This window comes from Nicotiana sylvestris, chromosome 5, assembly GCF_000393655.2.
Source record: "Nicotiana sylvestris chromosome 5, ASM39365v2, whole genome shotgun sequence".
In the NCBI taxonomy this organism is placed as follows: domain Eukaryota; kingdom Viridiplantae; phylum Streptophyta; class Magnoliopsida; order Solanales; family Solanaceae; genus Nicotiana; species Nicotiana sylvestris.
The window spans coordinates 40,672,499-40,697,491 of NC_091061.1; the positions used below are offsets into that span (position 1 = coordinate 40,672,499).

Below are 24,993 nucleotides of genomic sequence, written 5' to 3' on the forward strand. Positions count from 1 at the left end.
ATGTAAGCAATTACTTTTGTTGGTCGTTCTATCACTTGTTGCATGAATACTTGGCTTGTCATTTTGCCCACGAATACTATAATTTCCTGTACCTCATATGATCTCAAACATCACCTTTGATGGCTTTTTTTTACCATTCATTAGCCATGATAGGTGCCACTTTCTTATGGAGTGTATACAATATTGTAGTGAGACTGTTGTTACAGGATCATTTACTCTTTAGCTCACTATGCTTAGGTGGAAACCTTCTTCCTTATTTCCTCAGCTAGTCTTTCATTGTAGTACTTAGGGAGACCTTCTGGCTCTTGTAAAGTTGCGAGCTTGATATATCGTACACCCGAACGTAATTTTCGTTATTCTTACTCGCCTATAATAATCCTTAGTTACATAAATTTATGCCTTTGTGCTCGTAGGGTTACTTATAAGATCAAATTTTTATTGTCTCCTTAGTGGCACTCTATCTTATTTTTATAAATTTTAAAAATGGTACCTTTAATTGCCTCAACTCCTATCTGAAATTTTTTCAAATGATTGCGATCTCGTATCTGTGAGACTGAATTCACTATGTCGCGGTTCACTACATTTATCTTGCATGATCTATTGATTTATCCGTGACCTCTTGTCTAGCCATAACTGGGCTCTTCCTGAATCAACTACTAATTACTCGTTGGTCCATTCTCATATTCACACTTATTTATCAATAACATCCTGGCCGGAAACTTTTACTGCCTCTCCCCGGTGTCGTGCTTGTATAATGTTCTGGAGTCGCAACATATCTGCTGGAACTGAATAAATGCAACATCATCCCTTTCTCCTTTTTACCACATTCTTCCTTTACCATTCCATAGTTAACTGAACCGCTTAACTCCGACTTAATATCATATCACACCATATTCCCCCTTCAGGGGAGTACTAAGATTTAGTACTACGACGATCTACCTATAGTTGTTTTACCTCTTCATCTTTGGTGTCTTTTCACATTATCAATGAACCTTAATCACCTTATGGTAACCTTCTGTACTAGAGATAACTAAATTTCTTACGCACGAAGGTGACACCTACGATAACTGGCACACTTAGTCCCTTAAGATTAACTCTGCTCAGAGTGCTTGCTTTAGGTAAGCGACTTCCTAAATAACCTTTAAAGGTTATTCGTCTGTTGTCTATTCTATTATTGTTGGAGCACGATCTTTGAAATTCTCACGATGTCGACCATTATCAAATCCTCCGGTCCCTAATTCATGTTCGGTTTTATCTTGTTCACCAGCCCATACTGATTTTTATTACTCTGGGGTCTAACCTTTCCTCCTGGTAATCACGTTGAAGTCACCAACTCATTTCTCGAAATAAGAATATGACTTTATGGCTTATACTCTTTTATTGCCTTAAGGCTTGTCACCTCTTGTATTTTCCTTCACTTGACTATAGACTCTATCATCGTGTCATATTTTGATTTACTGTTATTACCCATATATCACATCTTACTCATGATGCTTCATTTATTTTCTTCTTATTCTCCGGATAATATTTCTTTTGTCTATCACTTTATTCTGAAAACTTCAACAAAAAGTTCTTTCCCTATAAGCTCCCCTAGCTTCATCTCACTGGCTCTTGGGAATGCCTAACATTCTTTTTTTACTCGGGGCTAGAGTCATACTAAGGTAAATATTTGTCCCTTCTAGGATCCCACTGCCTATCTTCTGAAATTTTTGAATATTCCAGTATTCGTATCTGATTGTACTACTCTAGAGTTCACCATCTGGGTGTCTTAGAAGGAGATCTATTACCACATTTGCACCATCTTTCGGAAACGTTAGTTAATGATAACAACCTATCCACAATTTTTGGGTTACTCTAACTCCAACTGGATCCTGATATCCCATCTTTCTCTTAAATAATATCTGTTAGCTCCCATAGAACATAACTGAGATGGGTGTGGCCAATTGTACTTACCTCTGTCATTGATGAAGGTACCAAAATGCTTATATTTCTCTGCCTGATTTGAAAATATTGATAATCTTCATTATCTGGGTGCCTTGTACCCCTCTTCACCTTACTTCTTTTACTTGTTAAAACTTGTATCTAGCTTCTGAATTCCTCATAGATCTTCACCATATTCGTGAATAGATATCCGTGCCTTAAGACTCCTTATTAAGAAGCATACACATCTTAGTACACACATGATCTGTTGAAGACCTCATATTTACTCATCATAAGCATGATGTGAAATCGAGTTCCTCTGACTCAACTCTTCCACATCCACATGCAATCTCTTACCAACTGTCTTTGTGGATGTAGGTATCGTTGTATTACGACTAAAGTCGAATTTAGGAGTTTGAATTCTTACAACTGAGCTCTACTGCACGATCTAGAGTAAGAAGAAAGAGTGACAGACCTAAATGCCCTGTAGCCTCCTGCTTATAAGTGTGGTGCACAACACACCCATAAACAAGACTCTACTAGACACGGCTTGTAGACTCCCTAGGACAGAACTGCTCTGATACCACTTCTGTCACGACCCAAACCGAAGGGCCGCGACGGGCACCCGGTGCCTTACTCAACCGAGTACCAACGTAACATATCTTTCTTATCATGTTATCATGAGTAAATGAGCTAGAAAACTCGTCCTGAGATAACAAGAATAAAACATAAGGGAATAGTCAACATATGAAGACCCAACATGATATACAAACTAATATATGTGACATACGGGCCTATAAGGCCGACATGACCATTAGTAAACTCGAAACATAGGCCGACAAGGCCATACAATTATCCATACACCTGACATATGTCTACAAGCCTCTAAGAGTACATAAAATCATAAAGGTCGGGACAGGGCCCCGCCATATCAATCAATACATATCCAAAGCATACTGACCAAATAGGCAACTCCGGAGCAAGTGGAGTGCACCAACACCTTCGCTGAGCTGATAGCCTACTAGGAGGACTGTCAACCTATCAATCGGGACCTGCGGGCATGAAATGCAGCGTCCCCAGGCAAAAGGGACGTCAGTACGAATAAAGTACCGAGTATGTTAGGCAGGAAAGCATAAACAAGAACAGTAATGTAAAGAGAGAGATAGAGGAGATACAACCTGTAACATCAGAGTGCCTCTGGGGGTTACTGATATGAAATGCATAATACATATATATACATAAACTTTTTAAAACATTCGCCTCTGTGGGCATCATCATCATCATATCGTACCCGGCCTCAAAGAGGACTCGGTAAAAGCGTACCCGACCATCATAAGGTTCGGTAGAATCGTACCCGGCCACGTGGAGCTCGGTAAACCAACTGATCAGTGGTTGCACAATAGGTGCCGTACCCGGCCGACTATAGCGCGGCTCGGTAGAGTAAAATAGATACATATATATAATGCATGCTCAACTCATGGAATCACCTTCTAAACCTTTTGGAGTGACTTAAGAGCACTATGGACATCCATACCCTCAATATGAACCTTAGTAGGATTCAAGGATCATACACACTTGCTTAGAATAATTTTATAAGGAAAGAACAACATGGACAACCTTAGTTGCTAGGAGTAGATCCGTTATGAAGTAGCGTATTCATTTCACTTTAGATCATGCCAAAAGAAAGAAGAAAGTGCCTTAACATACCTTAAACCCGTTGAGTCCTTAATCACTTCCAAGCAACTCTTCAAACAAGTCAACTCAATCTATCATAGTATAAGGAGATTCAAAATCAGTGCTGAGCAAAGGCTAAGTCTATAACTTAAGCTAGTAGCTCGTTTACGTAAATTTTGGCAGCATCTCCCTTGTAACAAGGGCCTCCTCCAATACCATATACAAACAACAATGACCAGAGCAATCCATCAATACATAATTATCAATATCAAGACACCATATAACAACAACAAGTCACAACTACATTACGACGAGCGGCAAGCTCCGATTGGAATCCGTATACCCCTTATCAATCCTTATAGACTTCTTACTTCAACATAAAAGTATCATTAACTTGATAATGAAGTCATTAATCAATGATTCCAGCCTTATACCATATATTTATAACAACGAAAATAATCCACAACTTCAACTATCCCCAACTAGCAACTTTATTCACTAGTTCATGTCTAGCCCATCCATTTAACTTAATCAATATCAAGATAACCTTAGGCACAAGCAAGAACACAATATACATACCTCCTACAGTAACTTCAAGTCAAAATCCAAGTTATATTCATTTTACAACAACCCTTAATAGCAATACAACACCATAGAAGTGACTTAAGCTAATCCAAGTATTATCTTGTAGTTTATCATCCTAACAACTTAACCAACATACAATCAAGCTTAAGCACAATTAGTAGGCTGTTATACTCACCTTAGACAGCAGCAACAACTTGGAATTTCATCCAAATATAGCCCACAACAATCCTCAATGACAACACAACCTCAAAGAGGTGTTGTTCTTCACTAGAACTAAGTTTTGATGTTGAAATATGGTGTAATCACTTTGGAATCACTTCAAACCCTTGTGGTATATGTTTATGAGGGTTAGGAGAAGTTTGGAGACGAATTGTAGTTGAAAAATGAGCAAAAATAGGCGTCCAAATCGTTTATAAATTGAAGTAGGTCAACCACCGCCTAAGTGGGTCCCATTGGGAGTTGCTTGCGCGGTCTCGCGAAAATGCAAATATCTCTCTACTCCGATGTTGTATTAATGAACGGTTTAATGCGTTAGAAACTAGACTCGTAGACCTTAAATTGGTAGGTAGAACACCCCATGATTCCAAGTATATTTGGAGAAATGCTCAGATACATTTGACCTAAATTTCAGCAAATTTATGAATGTAACTTGTGATGACCTTTGCCAACTCTTGTTACACAACTTGCTTGCCTTCAAAATGTAAAAAATGAATATCATACGACTAAAATAACTCATAGAATAACCTCCTTATCATGTTAATAACCCTAGTCTCACCCCAAAGTACATGTTATAACATTCGAAACTTGTCGACTTTCGACGAAACTTATTTTCTTCAATTGGTTTAGCTTCTAAGATTTCCAACCCTCTTGGTACTCGTTATTCATGATCTTAAATATTTGTAACCTCCAAGGTAACATGATTAACTTACTTTATTTGCTTCCAAATATAATCTCATTTCCGAGCTTACATCAATGACTTACGACGTACTCTCACGTATGAAAACTTGGGGTGTAACAGATATTACGGGCCCACCATGAAAAAGAAGGCTGCAGACTTCGTGAAGAGATGTGAGCAATGCCAAAAGTATGCCCCAATGATTCACTAAGCGGGTGAACATATCCACTCACTCACCTTGGTCGCGATATAAATGAAAGGTTATGCTTGACCCCGTTCAAACAAACGCCTATCGGCCCTCGGCCACAATACTAATGACAGATTATGTTCGACCCTGTTCGAACAAACACCGATCGGCCATCGGCTGCAATATTAACGAAAGGTTACGTTCAACCCCATTCGAACAAATACCTATCGGCCCTCGGTCGCGACACTAATGAAAGTTCACGTTCGACCGAATTAGAGCAAACACCTACTGGCATTACAATCAAACAAACACCTATCAGCCCTCGATCACACCAATATATATATATATATATAGAGAGAGAGAGAGAGAGGGAGGGAGAGAGAGAGAGAGAAAATAACACCAATGAGGGAAATCGTGAAACATGCACACAATAAAAGCAAAAAACATACAAGCACAGAAAGTAAATCACAAGAAGGGAAGTAGATGCAGAAAATAACTTGGACATTTCATCATACTTAAACAATTTTACAAAGGCTCACGGAGACACCGGTAAAAATACACATAAGATCACAAAGCAAAATTAAAATTACTGATCGTCACTGCCACGATCCCCAGTGCCTTCGCCACCACCAGTACATTCTCCTTCTCGATCGCCCCCACCTTCGTCACCCTCAAGATAAGCGGTATCATACCAAGCGTCCTCTTCAAGATGATCTACGCCCTCATCATCCCCCTCATCGCCCTCCGGAGTAGTGGGGTCATACCCACAAATAACTCGAGCTTCGCGAGCCTTAACATGAACATCTTTGAGGGCGACTGCGGAAACAGATCCCACCTTATGCAAATCTCGATACACATCCAACTGAGCCTCGACGTGAAGCTATTCCTCATACAATTCTAAGGAACATTGGGAAAATCCAATGTATGAGAAGAAGATGGTTGCGCAAGAAGTTGGGCCTTCTCAACTTCTAGTGCAACCACCCGATCATGAAGGAGGGATTTATCATTCTCCAGCTCACTAACCCTCCTCTCTAGTTGGTCCTCCTTAGCTTTCGCCACGGACTGGTCATTCTCATGCTCAGCCTGGAGGGTTCTGTTCCCTAGCTCAAACATTTCCAACCTCTTCTGAGCGTCCAAACAGAAAGATTTTTCCTTCTCAAGCTCACTCTGTTTCTTAGCGACTTCACCATTTAGGCTCTCCAGCTGATGCTTGCATTCCTCCAAGTCCCTATGTTGTTCGACCACTTGCGTTTGAAGGTTACTACACTGGGCCTCCATGCCCCAACTGACCTCAAGCTCTTCTTCCTTAATCCTCAACGACCCCTCGAGGACGTTGCATTTCTCAATGGCTTTCACCAGCTCATCGTCTTTTTCCTTCAACTCGTTGCGAAGGGCCTACAGATCACCACCTTCACCAAATTGCCGGCAAAACTCCCAGTACTTTCTTCGATACTCAAAATACTTATTCTTCAACCTCGTAAAAATCTCCTTACACCTCTCCTCCTTGTGGGCGCTCTCAATCTCCAAAATTACCGTCTGCGATTACAAAAAGAAAAGAAATAAATCAAAGGCGAAGAAGCCCCAAAAATAAAGACAAAAAGAGGAGAAGAACAAAAGACTAAGCACTCACTCTAAGGGAGAGACCAACAATGCTCCTCGACAGAGTGACATCGTTCAACTTTTTAAGGGTTTTACCCTCCATCTCGGAACAAAGGGAACCGGGGCCGGGGACCACGTCCTCCGTATTCTTTGGTAAATCATGATCCATAGGGATCGCAATGGCCCCTTATCTCAAGTTGGATAAACCCTTCCTCCATCATCTTTAGCTCGTTCACATCAACGTCCGAACCCATCTCATAGGCTTCCTCAGCAACGGCTTTGCCTCTCTCATCGGACGGCAAAGAAGTATCATCACTTGGTCTTGAAGTCGACGACTCCTCTTGCCATGAAATATCGATAACTCTAGTGGCTAACCTTTCCGCCCTCGCCATCATAGATAAATGAGACGTACCCACATCGGCCTTCGTCAACCTCAGAATATCATATACCAGCTCGGTGTCATCTCCGATGATAATGGTCACCTTCTCGCGAAGCGAAAAGTTGCCCCCATTAAATTAACGGCCCAAGCAACTCCATCACCAACATCTACAGACCTCCTCTTGCGAGGCATAAAATCTTCCTCACCAAGTACAAGCTCGTCATCTTCGTCTACGAGACGGTATAAATAGGAGGCCGAGGTTTCCATGGCCAAGGAAGGACAGGACCAGACGCAGCAGCAGGAGGAACTGGGCACGAGCAGAGGCAGTTGCGGTCGAGGAAGGGACCAGGGCACATAGGTGGCCGCAGTCGAAAAGGGGGCGAAAGCCGAGGGCTTAATGGCTTTCCTCTTTCGAAACGTGGGCGCGGGGGAAATCGACTTCCTCGAAGCTAAAGGTAAACCAAAAGAGAGGGTAAAATCAACAAAGGTAAACCAAAGGTGAAGATAACTAAGACGTTGGTGACAAAAGATACTTACTAGTCGAAGAAAGATGAGGCCCAAAATTCTTCAAAAAATCGGGCCGTTCACGGATTCCGACGATGTGAGGGAGGAGTCTACCAACCCAATCAGATATGTCCTCGATAAAAGGAGGAGGCGAGATCTTGGCTACATGAGAAAAAGATGAGAGGTCAAAATTCATGACCAAGCAAACAAAAGTTAGATAACTACAAGGAAATTAGATATTCACGGTTACAATTCCAAGCCTCGGGGAAACCGTCGACGTTGACTACCACGTCCTAGATCCTGATGAAGAAAAAATTGAACCAAAACTGGCGGCTGGCTTTATCGTCCATCTTCACCACCAATCATTTGCCTCCTTGGTGGTGAAGGTTCAACATCGTCCCCCTGTAAAAGCTAGGGGCGAACAGGTAGATTAGATGCCGAAGTGTGAGTTTGACCCCTTCCAGCTCCGCAAATTTAGTGAGCATCCTTATGAGCTTGTAAACGTACGGCACGAGCTGAGCCGGAAAAACACCGTAATAGTGGGAAAACTCCTCCACCAACGGAAGGAAAGGAAGGGTATAGCCGACTTGAAAGGGGTAGGCGTAGGCACAATACCTAGGACGGTGGACCTGCATCGTATCCCATTCGACCTGGACCAACTCGATGTGGTTGAAAAGGCCGAACTTAGCTTTAAGCTCTACCAAATCACCTTCTACCATCACAGATTCAAAGGTTCCGGGTTCAGCATCAGGCCATTTGGAGAAATTAGACCTAGTAACAGGGTCGCGAGGAACTATCTCCTCCATCATTGGGATGCTTCCATCTCGACGGCGGCTGAAACATTCCCCGCATGAGGAGGAAACACCATCACTAGAGGGACTGCATCATTTTGCCTCATTAGACTCAAAGGGTATGGTAGAAATATTTTTACAAAAGAGAAAGAAGTACCACACAATGGAAGAATAAAAATGACGAGAATAACTAAAATAGAGGGGAAAAGTGCACAACTATATGAGAGAAGGAAGGAGATGTAGGGTTTCGATACAGGAAATCTGAAAACTTTTGAGTTATACCCTTCCATCCCTATTTATAAGGATTCACGTATCAAAACCGAAAAATTGGCTCATCATTATCTAGCACTGGAACCGAAGTGACTGGTCCAATCAGGAATTGCACGCAAAATGAAGCAACGCATTGGGAATACGCGTCATGATGACACATGACATCATGACGTCATACTGATTCATGGACGGCACAACTCCAATAAACCGAGCATGAGACGAAGCATTCAAAATTCACAGCTCACGAAGGGCTACGTTGCCAGTTCACCACAATCATCACGACCCGCTTAGCTCGCCCAATCGTTTCACCACAATGAACATAATCCGCTCATCAAGCCTGTCTGAGGCCGGCCTCAATAAGCGGAGGGACTAATTGTATGGGTCAAAATCAGCCTTTAATATATTCAGGTCGAGATAACATTACGGGAAGGATCCTCAAATCGTGATTTATTAAAATGGTCCGAGAAGCCATACATCATGTGGTTGAGGAGTCGATGAGAGCCGCAGTCAAGGCATCAACAAGGATCGAGGTCGAGTACCGGCGATAGAGCTGTAACGGCTAGTTTTCAAGGTAGAATGTTAAAGAGAATATTATAGTGAATATTCTCTACATTTGTACTATTAGGGTTCTTTAGGAATGTGTATAAAGAGAAAAAGGGACAATGATAGAGGGACGGTTGACATTCTTTTGTAAGAAAAGCACTTTGACAAAAAAAGATTCGGTCTTCACTCGATATAAAGATCTATTTTTCACTGAAATTCTTATCTACACTTTACCATCAAATTCAAGAAACCCTCGACAATTCCAGGATTTGTCTTGCAATCATTATTAGGTGAAGGTTCATTTATTCCACCATTTATTGATTGAATCATTTCCCTTATCTACTTAAATGTCATTTATTATTTTACATTGAATATTACATGCTACTCCATTGTCCCTGATTTTTCAGAGCATTTATCACGTGGTGCTATTACTGTCCGTTTAAACAGTTATCAATTGCTTTTTTTTGAAATTAAGATCTAAGGATATTATTATTAACTAGAATTAACTCTTTTTACATAAATTTAATTATTTGAATCAAGATTTATATTTTTGGTCAAACACATAGCGGATAGTTTCCCATTAAAAAGGGATTGATCTTCCTTATAAAACTTCTCTCCCTCGGATAGATACATCTTTGTGAACCACAATCTACAAAATGAAAATTGACATTAAATTTGCAACACATGCGGTGTAACGCCATTGACTCATTGGCTAAAAGATCTGTCTCATATTGACATGTCATTGTGTATACAAAAAGCACCATTTATATAATTAAGTTCGTACACAAAGTTTTAAAAATTATATAGATTTTGTCAATGATAGTCATACTGCAAGTAGATAGATGCATATATACAAGACAGTTCTTATACTCTTTTTCTTTCAATCAACAATAATAAGTGAAAGTTATTACTATACTACTAGATAAATGATGTGACTACATAGAGGGGCGGAAGAAACAAAAAACTAAAACATGATATGAAAATATAAAATAAATTAACCGGAGAGCTAATGCGACTTAAATAAAGCTAATGCCAGTGATATTACATTCACAAAGTTAAAGGCTTAAATTTATCCTGAAGTACCCAATTTATTTTATATTTGCTATCCGTTTACCTTATAGGTCCATGAAAATTTTAATTGCATCTTTTCGTCTCAAATTTACATCCCCCCACCCCCCAATCCACCAAATGACTGTCCAATTTGGTTATGAGACTTGTTACGGTGGAGCCATGTAGACAAACAAAAAATTCAAATTTATCCCTAAACTATCAAATTGGTTTATATCCTCATCAATAATTTGAAGTATGAACAGGACAATAAAAAATATCTAAATATATATTTGAACAATTGAAAAAGATCCAAATATATTCCTATATGGTTTCTACCATACCAGCAGGGGCGGCCCGTCCATAAAGCAAATAAAGCAGCCGCTTTAGGCCCCGTATTTGTCGGGGGCCCATTTTTTGCTATACTATGTATAAGTTTAAAAAGAGTTTTGTATTGTGCAAAAATTTGATTTCTTTCTACCAAGAAAATTGCACTTGAAATGAATATCGAACCCGAATTTCGTAAGAAACGTGTGATATATAGGAAGTAACAATTTGATACAAATATTGATAATGAAATCTCAAAATCTTTCAGAGAGTCCTTTAGAGTTGATTACTTTTATACATAGTGGACAAGGCTATTTTTTCACTTCAAAATAGATTTGGACAATTGAAAGCATATGAAAATATTTTTGGTTTTCTATTTAGCAATAAAAACTAAGATCACTAGATGTTTGAAATTTGAAAAAAATATTGCCTTAATCGTGAATGTTCCTTAAAACGTAATAATCAATTCGATATTGATGATTTAGATTTATTTTCTGAATTAAAAGAATTAAGGAAAATAGTACAATTAGAAGATATATAACAGTTTAATTAATACACTTAATCAAATAAAAGGATTTAATTCTTTTCCAAATGCCTAAATTGCTTATGGAATAATGTTAATAACTCATGTTACCATTGTTTCAACGGAAAGAAGTTTTCAAAATTCAAATTGATAAAATTTTACCTAAGAACAACAATGGCACAAGAAAGATTAAATGGATTGGTTATATTGTCAATTGAGAAATACTTATTAGGAGTTGTTGGTTATAAGAAAATTATTAATAACTTTGTATATAAGAAAAGCTAAAATATAGACTTCAAATAAATAATAAAAAAATTAAAAAATTAAGGCCCCTCATAAAGTTTGGCTTTAGGCCCCAAAATTCGTCGGGCCGCCCCTGTATACCAGCCAAATATGCAATTATTCCACGGTCAAAAACAGTTAGCAGGAGGGGCATATTTGAGACGAATGGGACTTTTATGGATCGGTAAATAGATGACAAATGTAAGATGAACAGCAAATCTTGGGGTATATTTGCTCCTTTTTATTAGATTCAACAAAATCTTTTAATTTTTATTTTCTTAATTTATATGGCATAATTTAATTAGTTAGTTACATTTTTGTCACTAATGTGTGATTAATCGAACGGTAGTTCACAATGTATCATTTGCCAAAACAAAGGGAGAACTAAAATAACATTTCCCTTCTCCCACTAATAAATAGCGTGTGGACCAAAAGTAACAATTCAATCTCAATGAGCTATGAAAACGTTAAATAACATAAAGCTCTTTTGATAGGGAATGTTAAGGGAAGGGAGATGGTTGTAATTGAGATACGATTTTTGGAGATAATTATCTATTTTCTTAATCGTGAAGGGTTGGTCATTCAAAAATTCGCTGATTTCAAGAAAAGAAAGATAGTTCCAGAGGCACTTGTTTTGGAGTCCCGACTAATTCGAATTTGCGTCACGTAAGGTCCATTAAAGGGAAATGCTGCAACCAGATTTTTTTTAATTTTCTTCTTGAACTCCATAGTTCTTCCATTTTCGAATTCATTTGTTTTAGAGTTAGAGTAGTTTGAGGTAATTCTTTTTTGAGCTAAGAAAAGTAGTTCCGATCTTTGTCTAGAGGGGATAAGGAAATTCGTCTTAAGTAGATTAGATGCTCTACTTGATAGGGATCTGTGGTTAATATATGAAATATTAGCGGTATAATTATAATGAAAATAAATAAACATTGGAACTATATCAATTTAGTAAATTGAATTTGACAAATCAGCCCTTAAATGTTTATGAGAAGAAATTGCATATGAATTAGTACTTGTTTAAAATGTAGTTATGTAGGAGTCAATAACATTGATGCCAAGTCAATTGCAAGTCTACAAATGTGACTTGCACAACCAAGTCCATAGGTTTGAGATTGAGATCTACCACTTAAGCCGACCGGAAAAAACTTACCTATACTCATTATTCACACTCAACCAATAAACTTTAAGACATTCTAAGAACTCGTTTGATACAAGGGATAAGGAATAATTAATCCCAAGATTAAATTTAAGATAAGTTTATATTATGTTTGGTTGGGATAAAATCGCGGTATAACTAATTTCGGGATTAGTTATCGTGGGATCGTAATATTTTTTTATCCCTGTGAAAGGGTGGAATAACTAATCCCGAAATAATTAACTCTGGGATAACTCGTTTCCAACCAAAGGACCCCTAAGCATTTTGGCTCCCACTTTAAAAAAACAAAAATTGTGCTTAGAACAATGAGCACTTCACCACCAAATTGCTTAAAGGTCTTTAGAACCTTCAACAACATTAAATTCCACAAAAAGTGGTCAATTCATTCCCATGAAAGAATAGAGTTTTTGACTTTAGAAAGACTTTTGAAGTAACAAGTAGAAGCAGCAACAACAACAACAATCCAGTATAATCTCATTTAGTGGGGTCTGGGAAGGGTAGTGTGTACACAGACCTTACCCCTACCCTGAGGTAGAGAGACTGTTTCCAAATAAACCATCGGCATCCTTCCCTCCAAGAACTTCTCACCTTGCTCTTGGGGAGACTCGAACTCACGACCTCTTTCTAAAATAACAAGTAGAAAAAATTGGAAAATGAGACACATTTTTCTTGTCCTCCCCTTTAAGACGGCAATGACTAAAGATTTGTGGAAAATGACATTGACCAAGTCTTTTGTGACCCTATAAAACAGCCATTAACATTAGCCTGTTTCTTGAACTCCAACACAAATTAGAGGCTATTAGCAAATCTTATTCCAATTATAAACCATACTTCAATTTAAGGAAGGAGCCATGCAAAAAAATCATCTTCATACTTTAGACCCTTTTCTTGAATCAAAAAATGCATACAATGAGGACAGCAAATTATCAAAACTTCAACCATGGAATGAACAAAGACAAGAAGAGAGTGATGATATCGAGTTTCAAGCTTGTGAACATATCACAAGTGGCTATACTCCTTGTTCTCCACCTTTATGGACTCAAAGGGCAATAGGAGATTATACCAAAAATCAAGCTTCTACTTTGTTGCCATGCTATGACTATTTTGGTCAACCTTTCCCAGGATCAAGATTACAGGTGATTAGAAGTGGATTCGGTATTTAAATTTGATATACTCAACCTTAGGTACATTTTTGAAATTATAAGCTCAAAATTTTAATAATTTTCACACACACACAAAAAAAGGCAGCCCGATGCATTAAGCTCCCGCTATGCGCGGGGTCCGTAGAAGGACCGAACCACAAAGTCTATTGTATGCAGCCTTACTCTGCATTTTTGTAAGAGCATGTTTTCCCGGCTCGAACCTGTGGCCTCCTAATCACATGACAGCAATTCTAGTAAAACACACACACACATATATATATATATATATATATATATATATATCAATGCACGCGTCATTAATATTGGTTCGGTTGAACTCATTGATTATATGCTCATTCGCATTTTCAGGCGATAAGGGATGGTAGGAAGCACCTCATGAGGATGATTCAGGACTTGCCTGAGTCATCTTTTGAACTGTCATTGAAAGATATTGTTGACAATCAACAAAGCACAGAAGAAGGCCAACATGCTGAAACATTAAAAGGGAGAAATCCAAAAGTTAGAATGCCACAACAGAGCAAAACTTTGAAGAGAAGTCAAATATCAAGAAGTGAAAGCATGGATAGTGGGGTTTTCTTATTAAATATGTTCCTCCCTTCTTCTATAGGTAGCAAGAAGAAATTAAAGCCAAAGAACTGCTCAAAAATTTCTCCAAAAACACCTGTCGACGAATCGGAGAAATCCATGAATAAGGACTGGTGGAGGATTATATATGTTGTTATAAAAGAGAATAAGTATAGCAGAAGCATCAAGAAAAGTATGAGTTACAATAGCAGCAGCAAAAGCAGGTAAAACTTCTAACTTTTCTCCCAAAAAAAAACATCATATATCCTAGAGCATACTAAGTCAGTCACACAAAAGAAAACATTTAAATTCTTTTTGTAAATTTTCAAGGTATTATAATGCATGAAGTCCGGGAATTTCACTAGGGATGTTCAAGATTTAATATGTGTAGAAATTAATATTTGACCTATATATACAGTATCATTTTATCCGGTTAAAGTTCCACGTGGAATGAAAACATAACTCATCCTATGAGCAAAGAATAGCCAGTATGAAACTATGATGAATCCAGCCGACTTCAACTAGTTTGGGATTGTACATAGTGGTGCATTCTTTTTGTTATTGGAATCAATTTCTGGTTATTTAACTTCTGGTACGTGATATTTGTAGGTTGGTTGAAAGCAACTGCACACAGAGGAAACAGAGGGGGTGTTTCTTTTTAGTTTAGTAGTAGAAAAGAATAAATAGAAGAATAGAGCAAATAGCAAACAGGATTTGGAAAAATAAAGGTGCAAATAAGTGAGGTTTCTGCATGTAATACTCGAGCACAAGTTTTATTTTTGTTACAGTTGTCTTGTAAATTATTTGCAGCCATAGTTATTTTGGAGATAGAAGTGCAGCAATCGGATTTCACAAGCTCAACTAAATTTGAAAGCTTTGTACAAGTTGAATTACCTACAACAATTAATCTATTCTAATGAATCATCGACTTTATATGTTATATTTCTTATTGACTGTTTGGTATGTTGTATTAATCTTGGGATAGTCAATTTTACTGTTTTATACTGGGATAACTTATCTTGGGATTACTATGCCACCCTTTAGTTGGTATAAGTTATATCGCTAATATTTTTAATCCTGAGATAAATAAACAAGGGAAAATAACCAAATAAGGGATAAGGCAGTACCAAATTTTTATCCCATAATAATTTTTGCTTATCTATCATATCCAAACGAACCTTTATGTGGGCAAATTGACCATTATAGAGGGATGAGCTGCTTGCTTTTCTGCAAGTTGGTTTTAGTCAAGGAACTAAAACTAAGATATGATAATGCAATGATGCCTACCAGTACAGGAAAAAAGTTAACAGCACTGGCAATAATCTTACATACTTTTTTATATTATGTTTAACCATAGGTAATTAGAACCTATAGCCAAAATGCTACACCCACCTTTGTCGGGTAGGTCTACTAAGGGGTAAGCGCTCCCTACCCAAAGGGTCTTCCTTCCAAGAGCTTGAACTTGAGACATTTGAGGATGGAGGACTCCAAGCCATTCACCAGTTCCTCTCGGTGGCAATCTGTCAAATCAATCAATTATGCCTCAAACTAGTTGAGATCAGTACATAAATCATGTGTATCATCAATAATATGATTATTTTTACACTGACAATCAAACTACCGCAACTCTCCTTCATTATTCGGATTTAGAACCAGCTCTGTGTTGCAATACGCGGAGTCCAATATTAATTTTTCATAAAGACAAAATCAGAATGTAGTGGTGGAAAAATGAGTGAACATGCAACAACCAGCAGTTAATAGGAGAAATTCAAAAATAGCTAGATTTACGCGTGGTCATTCAAAAATAGTCATAGTTTCAAAGTAATTGAAAATTAGCCACTTTTCATGTAAAGATAAATTTGAACGAAAATACTGTTCAAAATCCGGAAAATACTCCAGCATAATATGATGGAGTTCCAGCATATTATAATGGAGTTCCAGCATAAATATACTAGAACTCCAGCATAATATACCGGTCCAGTATAATATGCTGGAAGTTCATACACAGGTGCACCGATCTCCAGTATATTATGCTAGACCGGTACCTGTTGCGGCAAAATAGTGGCTATTTTTTAATGACTTTCCAAACGCTGGCTATTTTTGAATGACCATTCCGAAAACTGGCTAGCCCGTGCTATTTTAACGCAATTAATTTGAATGAAGTCAGAAACTTGCACTGAGAAATGACTAGACTTATTTTGAGTCAAAACCTGGAAGCTTGACTTGGAAGTCAATTGATTTGAGTAGACTCAGAAGCCATGGATGAATTTTTATTGTGCTTGATGATTGACACTTCATTAATGCTCTATGCTATTATTGAGGATAATAGTCTATTAGTCACTTGACCTGATTTTAAATTTTGCTGTCAAACTATATAACCAAGCATGACCAGAGGGAAGAAATATCATAAAAATATTTCAGTAGATAATTCATGTTAGATAACTGCTATGTTGGGCTCAATTAGCCCAAATATATTCTTAAATTGATGTGATATTATCCGTTTTGGGCCAAACCTGTACGATTTTCCCCAAAAGGCTTCACACCATTAAGAGATCCATATACTTTGTATGTAGGCTCCAAATCTTTTCAGCTAACAATGTGGAATTTTGTTTGCACACCCAACAATCTCCCCCTCGAATTAAGTTCCACGTGACTCACTCTCCCCCTCGAACTAAGTTCCACGTGGCTCACACCACGATTCACGGGTCTCTCCCTCGAACTAAGTTGCATGTGGCCCATTGCCACGATTCACGAGTCATTTCTGAGATTCACTGTGTGCCACCCATATTGTTAGAATATTTATGGCAACCGAAGCCCGCAACTAGCTTCTTTTTGTGGGGGCGTCTCTAAACCGCGTCTCACACCATCACTCTGTCATTGCCATACTCGTCCCATTGAACTTAAGCTCTCATACTAGTTGTTGGGCTAAACCAGCCCGCAAATACTCTTAACATGGTATAATATTGTTCGTTTTGCACCAAACTCGCACGGTTTTTCCCAAAAGGTCTCGCACCATTAAGAGTATCCAATTTCAAAACACTCAACATTGTTTATAGGGGTATGTAGATGAGGAAAAGGGGTTTCGTCGTTTCATTTTCTCTATTGTGCACTTCATGTATAGATATAGATGTTTCCATCAATGAGCAATGCAGAGAGACAACCTATGTTGCTTTGTTGAGGTCAAACTCTCCTCAATTTGACCAATTTCTTTACTTCATTTCATATATTTTCTATTTTTCCTCTTCGTTAATTTCAATCTATAGCAATCAATGTTTGTTGATCATAACATTTAATAAGTTTATTCCCACGATATTCAAACCAATAAGACAACTCTGTTACAGACAAAAAATAACAATGAGTTTTAAAGTAGGTTCCAACTTCCAAAGAACAACAGTAATAACTAGATAAGGACTGTAAATAATGGTGAACTTCTATTGATGAGTAATGAATCGTAATTCTGTTACAACACATCAAGACTAAATCTCTAAAGAACATCTGTTGATGAGTATAGGCAATTGGTATAAATCCCAGAATTTAGGGACATGCTTGCAAAGCTTCAAACTAAGAATCCCTAATATTCTGATGAATGTGAGCCTACATAGAAGAAACTTTTCGTGGAAAAATCGTGATGTCGTTCAAGTACTGCAGCAGCTTCAGTATCCTTTGCAGATGAAGCATTTTATCCCATATCATGCATTGCATTTTACACTTTGTTCTGTGTCTGATTTGGCTTGGGAATAGCTGCTTCTTTTCCCTCCTAAATGAATAACTCTACTTACAAAAAGAATACAATAGAATACATGAGTGAGCAAGCTGAGTTGGACCGAACACGACTGACAGGTCATCACATTGGTCATTGGATGAGCTTCATGCTTTCTCAGCAAATGCTATGGACACTAAAGTTGTGCATACAGGAGTTCGTTCCACGTGTCAGGTATGCCGGGTAGGCACCAATGCAAGCAGTCGTTTATTCCTTCTGATGATTTTAAACTGTAATGAGATATATGACCCTCGTCCCTTATTTCAGAAATAGCTGTTATGTCCAATAACTTAACCTTTGTGCCCTTCACAGCACTACCAATAACTGGATCACTTGATTCCTCCTGCTGGACTTCATTTCCTTTAGTGAGTGGAACAGTATTATCACAGCGACCTCCAGTGTTCCAGTCCCCATTCAAGAAATGTCTGGGTGATATGGTCCGGAAGAAAGCCTTAAGCTGTGGACGTGAAGCGATTTGAGAATCAAGCCATCTGGCAATACTATAAACTGTGAAGTTTTTAGCATTTCCTATTTCTACGAGCTTCCTGTCTACAACAGGCTTTCCATTTACATGCATCACCCATCGGTTTGCGTTAACCTTCCCTCTGTTCCAGTGATGACCTGTATTCAGCACCACAACATCAAATTGATCAAGATATTTCCTCAAAAAGGCAGGAGGTTGATCCAAGTTCATGGCGGACTCTGTGGCGGGATCCGTGATCATTAAGGGCTCTATACCGCAAAGACTTGCTGACCAGTAATACAAAATTGTGGTGTTTGTGTTTGGAAACCTATAAGCCCATCCATCGGGACGTACAGCTCCACGTGGTTTGACCAAGCCATACTTCCATCCTACATTTTCAACTTCAAGTTTCTCCTCACCACCAGTGACCATACACATGAGAGACTGGAATTGCTGTCTTCCAAGTGAATCTCCAATAAAAGCAATAGTTTTGTCCTGCATTCTGAAATAAAGTTACATTAAGGGGTGAGGCTGAAATCTGCTCAAAACAATTGGATCAGATTCGCCTTTTAATATCTCATCTCTTAGTACCACCTTTTACAATGTTTATTTATATCAAATCTCATAACACATGGGTGACTACAGTTGCAGAACTGCATCTTCTTGAATATTTATGTGTGGTGATATGCAAACTTAGTACCCAATTCAAACTTCAGATTGCCACCGGCATAATGTGTAACTCATATACTTACCCCCCCCCTACTGCACCTTAAACAAAGATGACAATCATTGAAAAAGAAAAAGAAAAAAGATGTATACCTTCTCAAGAATTCTGAACCACTAAAATCTGGCATCTCACAATTTTCTGGTTGCCAACGATATCCCTCGTAGGAAAAGTCAGTGCGTTGGGTCAATCTACATGCCCACATTTCTGATAACCATTGCTTACATTTAAACCCAGAGTATAATGGTCGTCTACTGTCTGCAATCCACCTGCCTTTAGCAAAATTGCAAGCTGCAACAAAAGAACAGGAACATGAGGAATCATTCTTTAGTCTTTCAGATGAAACGTCAAAGGTAACCACTAGATTAGCAAACTTAAATGTACAACAGTTAAAGATTTTGCTAGTATTTTCCCCTTACACATAAATATATTCAAGCCAATATCAGAAAAACCTGAAAACTTTGTAAATTATAGAAGACGGAAGATACATTGGTCAAAACCAAACTCAAAAGACATTAGAGATTCAAAGGCCAGAATCAGCAGTTTCTCCAAACTGGAACAATATGTTTTTAATGCAATGGATCTCATTCACAGTCTCTCACCTTTTTCTTTGATAGGAAGTCATAGAGAGGATTATTTACTTTGACTGAAACACGAACTGGACTTATGGTACAAGTGATCCATTTTCAGTTTTTTTGTGTGGTTTTGGTAGCACTTAAAAGCAAAAAGTCTTTTGGCAGTAGCCCCCAGGGCTTAGTTCAAGCGACAAAGGTTGAGGGACTTCCGACTTAGGTCACAGTTCGAGCCCTACGCCATGCGAATTAAGCTTGGAAGTTAAGTGGAGAAGGATGGAGACTGATCCCATTACCCACGAGTTACAAGGCTGCACGGTTCTAAGGGTCGGCCCCAGACGAATTTTTGGTCACAAAAAAGAAGTCTTTTGGCAGTATGCAATCATTGGTATAATTTGTTAAAATAGAATTAATGTGTCTCAAATTATAACTACTTTGTTTAGAACACCTCTGCGCTTCTTATGTCAAAAGAGAACTTGTAGCTCTTTCTCTCAACCTAATACATGTCTTATCTCCCCTTTCTCTTTCCTAAATTTTTTTTCCTTGTAATTGATCCCTCAATGATCTCATAATATGGTATAAATATTAATCCACCAAAAAAAGGATTCCCAATTCTGGCAAAACATTTAACCAGATTAGTTCAAAAGCAATCGGCTCTTTTAAACTAGCAATGTGCTTTATAACAATCTAGCAAGGCAAAGAAATAGGACAGAAGTCTACATATCAAATTTTTGAATATAATGAACAAAAATAACATAGGCCTTACCTTTTCCCTCTAATTGGGAAGTCATAATCTTTTTATCATCTCTCCTTTTAGTGGAAGGTGTGACTGTAACATTCTTAACAGTACTATCAGATACTGCCAATCTATTTTCCACTATTCTGCCTTCTGCTATTTGTGAATTTGAATGCTCGTCCATAATTTGTTCCTTTGATCTCAATGATACTGCATATTCATCCATTGAAATCTCTACAACAAGAAATACAAAACAATAAGAACGGAAATAGCAAGTACTTCGAAAATAATTCATTGAGATCACTACCTTATCGACACGAGTATAAGCTATAGACTACACCATCACATAATGGAGCTATAAACACTAGACATGAGGAAAAGAGAGACAGATGAAGTCATGAAAAAAATTTCCCACAGAACATATTCAACATTATAGCTCCAAATACAGGCAAAGGCAAGTCCAAACAGGCACACACACCTTCAGAAGTTTGAAAAGAATTGTTCCTTGGCACTGTTGTATCTGTATCCCTGGTTTTCTTTTACTTTCTTCTCCCCTATAACTAGTTACCTTTTAGGCAGTTATTCAGTCAGCACCAACTATAGGGCACTTGATTATTTTGGATGAAGGACATCCAAATTGGGGTTAAGGGGAAAATCAATTTGATTTTGGCAAGTATGTCATCCCAGAGGAATAGGCAAATATGCCAATCAAAAAAATTTATCAATATTATCAGATAGGCACATAGATGAAGTTAATCTAACTTCATAGAAAAAGTTCAGCAAAAGATTGTACAGTACTTATCTGGGGAAATGGGGAGGCTAAGAACCATAACTAATTATGGCACTAAGCCCAACCGCCCACTAGTCCCTCATAATACATTAATAACATTATATCAATGGCATTCATGCAGGAATGTTCGGGCATGTTAAGAGGAAAAACATAGAAGCCCCGGTCAGGAGGTGTGAAAGGTTAACCTTGGTGGGTATGACAGAGGGGTAGAGGTAGGCCAAAGAAGTCTTGGGGAAGGTTGATTATGCGGGAATCGGGATATGGCGCAGCTGGAGTTTACTGAGGACACGACTCTTGATAGGAGGGTGTGGAGGCCGAGGATTAGGGTAGAAGGTTAGTGGGTAGTCGAGTGTTTCCCTTTGTCTTCTTCAGTTCGACAACATTAGTGTTAGTTTGTTATCCCTTTATTCTTATATTGCTATTACCACCATTTAATGGCTACCTTGGCTTCAACCCTCTTTTTATCTTGTTGTTTATACTTGTTGTCGTTACTTATTTTTATCTTTTCTTTAGCCGAGGGTCTTCCGGAAACAACCTCTCTGCCCTCCAGGGTAGGGGTAAGGCTGCGTACATCTCACCCTCCCCAGACCCCACCTGTGGGAATTCACTGGGTTTGTTGTTGTTGTTATTGCATTCATGCAGGAATGAAGCTTCAACGGAGTGTTCCGTCTAATCACCGCTCTCTCCTATCATGGCAGCTTAATTAAGGAAAATAAATAAATTTAAATTGGAGGGGAATGAGGGATTATCAGGAAACAGAACTGAATGATCAAGGTTGCAGTGGATCATTAGTGGTCAACTAGAACAAGCACGATTATCTTCTAATTATTTTTTTGATTATGCATAAAGGGCGAGGAAAAGGGCACTTAATAATCTAATTATAACTAGACGACTGCTAAATATCCTCCTATCAAAGCGTGCCATTCAAGTAAGACATAAATATGGAGTGTGGATAAATGCTTGATTTTTTTAATAAAAAACTAAAAGTGCAAGACAAGATAAAAGTTCACCAGCAAATAATAGAAGAGATCTTGACTGTTAAGTCCATACTATCTTCTTTGTCTCTGGTGTAATATCTTTTGCGGAAAATTCAACTTTGACAGGTTATTAATGCTTGCAAGTTTTCAATCGAGTGCAAACCTGAGGAGTGCATTATGAACTGATCTTGAGCTGACAATAAGCTAGTAAGAAGTGGATTCTTCTCCCAGCACCAAAGAAATATGGTTGTAAATAAGATAGCAGCCAGGAAAAAGGAGAACTGTCCTCCCCAAAATCTACCAACATTTCCGCCTTTCATCTCTCAATGCACACTCCAAGCAGAGATATACTTGTGAGTCACTGCTGTTCTTCCGCTACAACACAAATGAGCTTTTGTACATGTGTGAAGTGAAGAACATCTGGGACATTCGGACAACAACCATCACGATTTTAGCTACAACTTTCACAGGCCTGGGCTCTTGAAACTATATGATAGAAGCTAAAGCAAAGAACCACGTCAAAATAACTACTCAAGCACTCAAATCCAAATGTACTTTATTACCCGAAGAAAGTTACCATGATAGATAAAAATCATATCGAAGTTTAAAATTTGAATAGTTTAAGAGATTTCAATTCATGAAAGCTATGGAAGTTGTACAGAGATCCAACTTCAAACATATTGGAGTTTTTTTTTTCAAAACAGAAAGAACATTATATAAATCAAGAGCATATTAAATCATAACAGAAAAGAACAAAAAGAAAAAGTTAAGGAAAACGCAATTGACATATCCCATCCTAAAGCTAACTTTTCAAAAGCAAGTCTCAAATGGCTCTTGGTCTCCTTATATGGTCTTGGGCAATCCTCATCTCACAAGCTAGCTTTTGGGGTTGAGTTAGACCTAAGGTCCATTCTTATCATGGTATCAGAGCCAGGCCCATCCCAATTTATTGTTACCGATGTTGGGCCCCCATTTATATTGTCCATGCTCCAGTTGCAGGCCTGGGTGTGAGGGGGTGTTGAGTTGTGTCCCACATCAGTGGTTATGGGTATTGTTGGTCTCCTTATTTGGTCTTGGGTAATCCTCCCCTCACAAGCTAGCTTTTGGGTTGAGTTAGGCCGAAGATCCATTCATATCAATGACAGCATTACAACGAAAAGAAAACGCCAATTCCATAAATTAACACAAGCAAATAATACAGAAATGAAAACGCCAATTTCGAATCAAGTTTTGTCCTTGATTTCACAATTCTTTATTAAAAATATAAACTATAATCCTTTCCAATTTCTTCTATACAAAATCAATTCAAATAATTTTATGAATCCAAATCACAGAAATGTAAACATTCATTCACATATATAAACGCATAAAAATAAAGTGGCACCTGTATTTTAACAATGCTGATAGATCCCCTGACGTTTCTCCGTTCTCATTGGCTGCTAATTGATAGATCGGTGTATCCGAGTTTATTAATAAAAAATGTAATGTAGATACAGTATTTGTAAATTATGGGTGTGGCGCACAGAGAAGAAGAAGCCAGGAATGGAAAGTTTACGGGTCGGGTCAGAATAATGGAGCTTTGATTTCAGGTGCCCACATTTGATAAGATAAATTTGACTTATATCTGCTGTGACAGGGACTACAGGAAAGTTTTGTGGAAACGTGATGGCCAATAGGAGAAGATATGAATAGGGGTAATTTGGTAGATTAGTTGAATGATAGGGTGACTTTCATGAGGAGGGTGTAGTCAAATATGTAGCCATGCATGGGAACGTACACGGAGTGTGCTGTCGGGCAACGAGTGCGGCGTACGCGATGATACGATTTAGTATATGAGAAAATGACTTTATTGATTGACAAATTATCACAAAATCACAAAAATATTATACTCCTCGTTTCAATTTATATGAAATTATTTCCTTTTTACTTTGTACTAAAAAGAATGATTTCTTTCCTTATTTGGAAACAATTTACTTTTATATAATAATTTATAGCCACAAAAAATATATGTACCTTATTTTACACCACAAGTTTAAATATCTTACTCTATTTCTTTTCTTAAACTCCATGTCCAGTCAAATGGGTTCAGATAAATTGAAACAAATGGAAAAAAAATAATTTTTGACCTACATACACAATATAAGTTTCTATATACGTACATAGTATAAGCTTTCGACAACGGGTGTTTAGTTGACCATCCTTCAAGGCATGTAGCTACGCCATTGTCTATACATTGTAATTAGAAAGATAGTGACTTTTGAAACTTGTGGTCATATGATATTAAATGTTGTGACGTTTGTATGACTATAAAAACTTGTCATTAAAAATAAACTATAAAATTTAAATTAAACTATATTTAAGTTTAAAAAATATCATTCTTTTTAAAACAGACTAAAAGGGAAATAACGTCACATAAATTAAAACAGATGAGCAATAGTACATTAAATGAAATGGATAGAATATTGGGAAATTGTTTACCCGTAAAACGGTACAATTGACTTTGTATGTGATTTATAGACAAGTGAATCGATTTGATCCTAAAATGATAAATAAATTAAA

The 24,993-nt window shown here is 37.8% G+C and overlaps 2 protein-coding genes across 2 annotated transcripts; one reads left to right on the forward strand and one right to left on the reverse strand.

The window, feature by feature from the left end:
* The first annotated feature begins 13,470 nt into the window (after positions 1-13,470).
* On the forward strand, positions 13,471-15,345 carry LOC104245358 (uncharacterized). Its single transcript, XM_009800952.2, has 3 exons — positions 13,471-13,821; positions 14,197-14,636; positions 15,022-15,345. Exons 1-3 carry the CDS (start codon positions 13,537-13,539, stop codon positions 15,077-15,079), a joined length of 783 nt encoding a protein of 260 aa, XP_009799254.1. The 5' UTR covers positions 13,471-13,536; the 3' UTR covers positions 15,080-15,345.
* Positions 15,346-17,824: 2,479 nt separating this feature from the next.
* LOC104245360 (protein trichome birefringence-like 14) lies at positions 17,825-24,010 on the reverse strand. Its single transcript, XM_009800953.2, has 5 exons — positions 23,819-24,010; positions 22,598-22,854; positions 20,698-20,901; positions 19,455-19,650; positions 17,825-19,137 (listed from the first exon to the last, which is right to left on the reverse strand). Exons 2-5 carry the CDS (start codon positions 22,752-22,754, stop codon positions 18,309-18,311), a joined length of 1,386 nt encoding a protein of 461 aa, XP_009799255.1. The 5' UTR covers positions 22,755-22,854; positions 23,819-24,010; the 3' UTR covers positions 17,825-18,308.
* Positions 24,011-24,993: the final 983 nt, after the last annotated feature.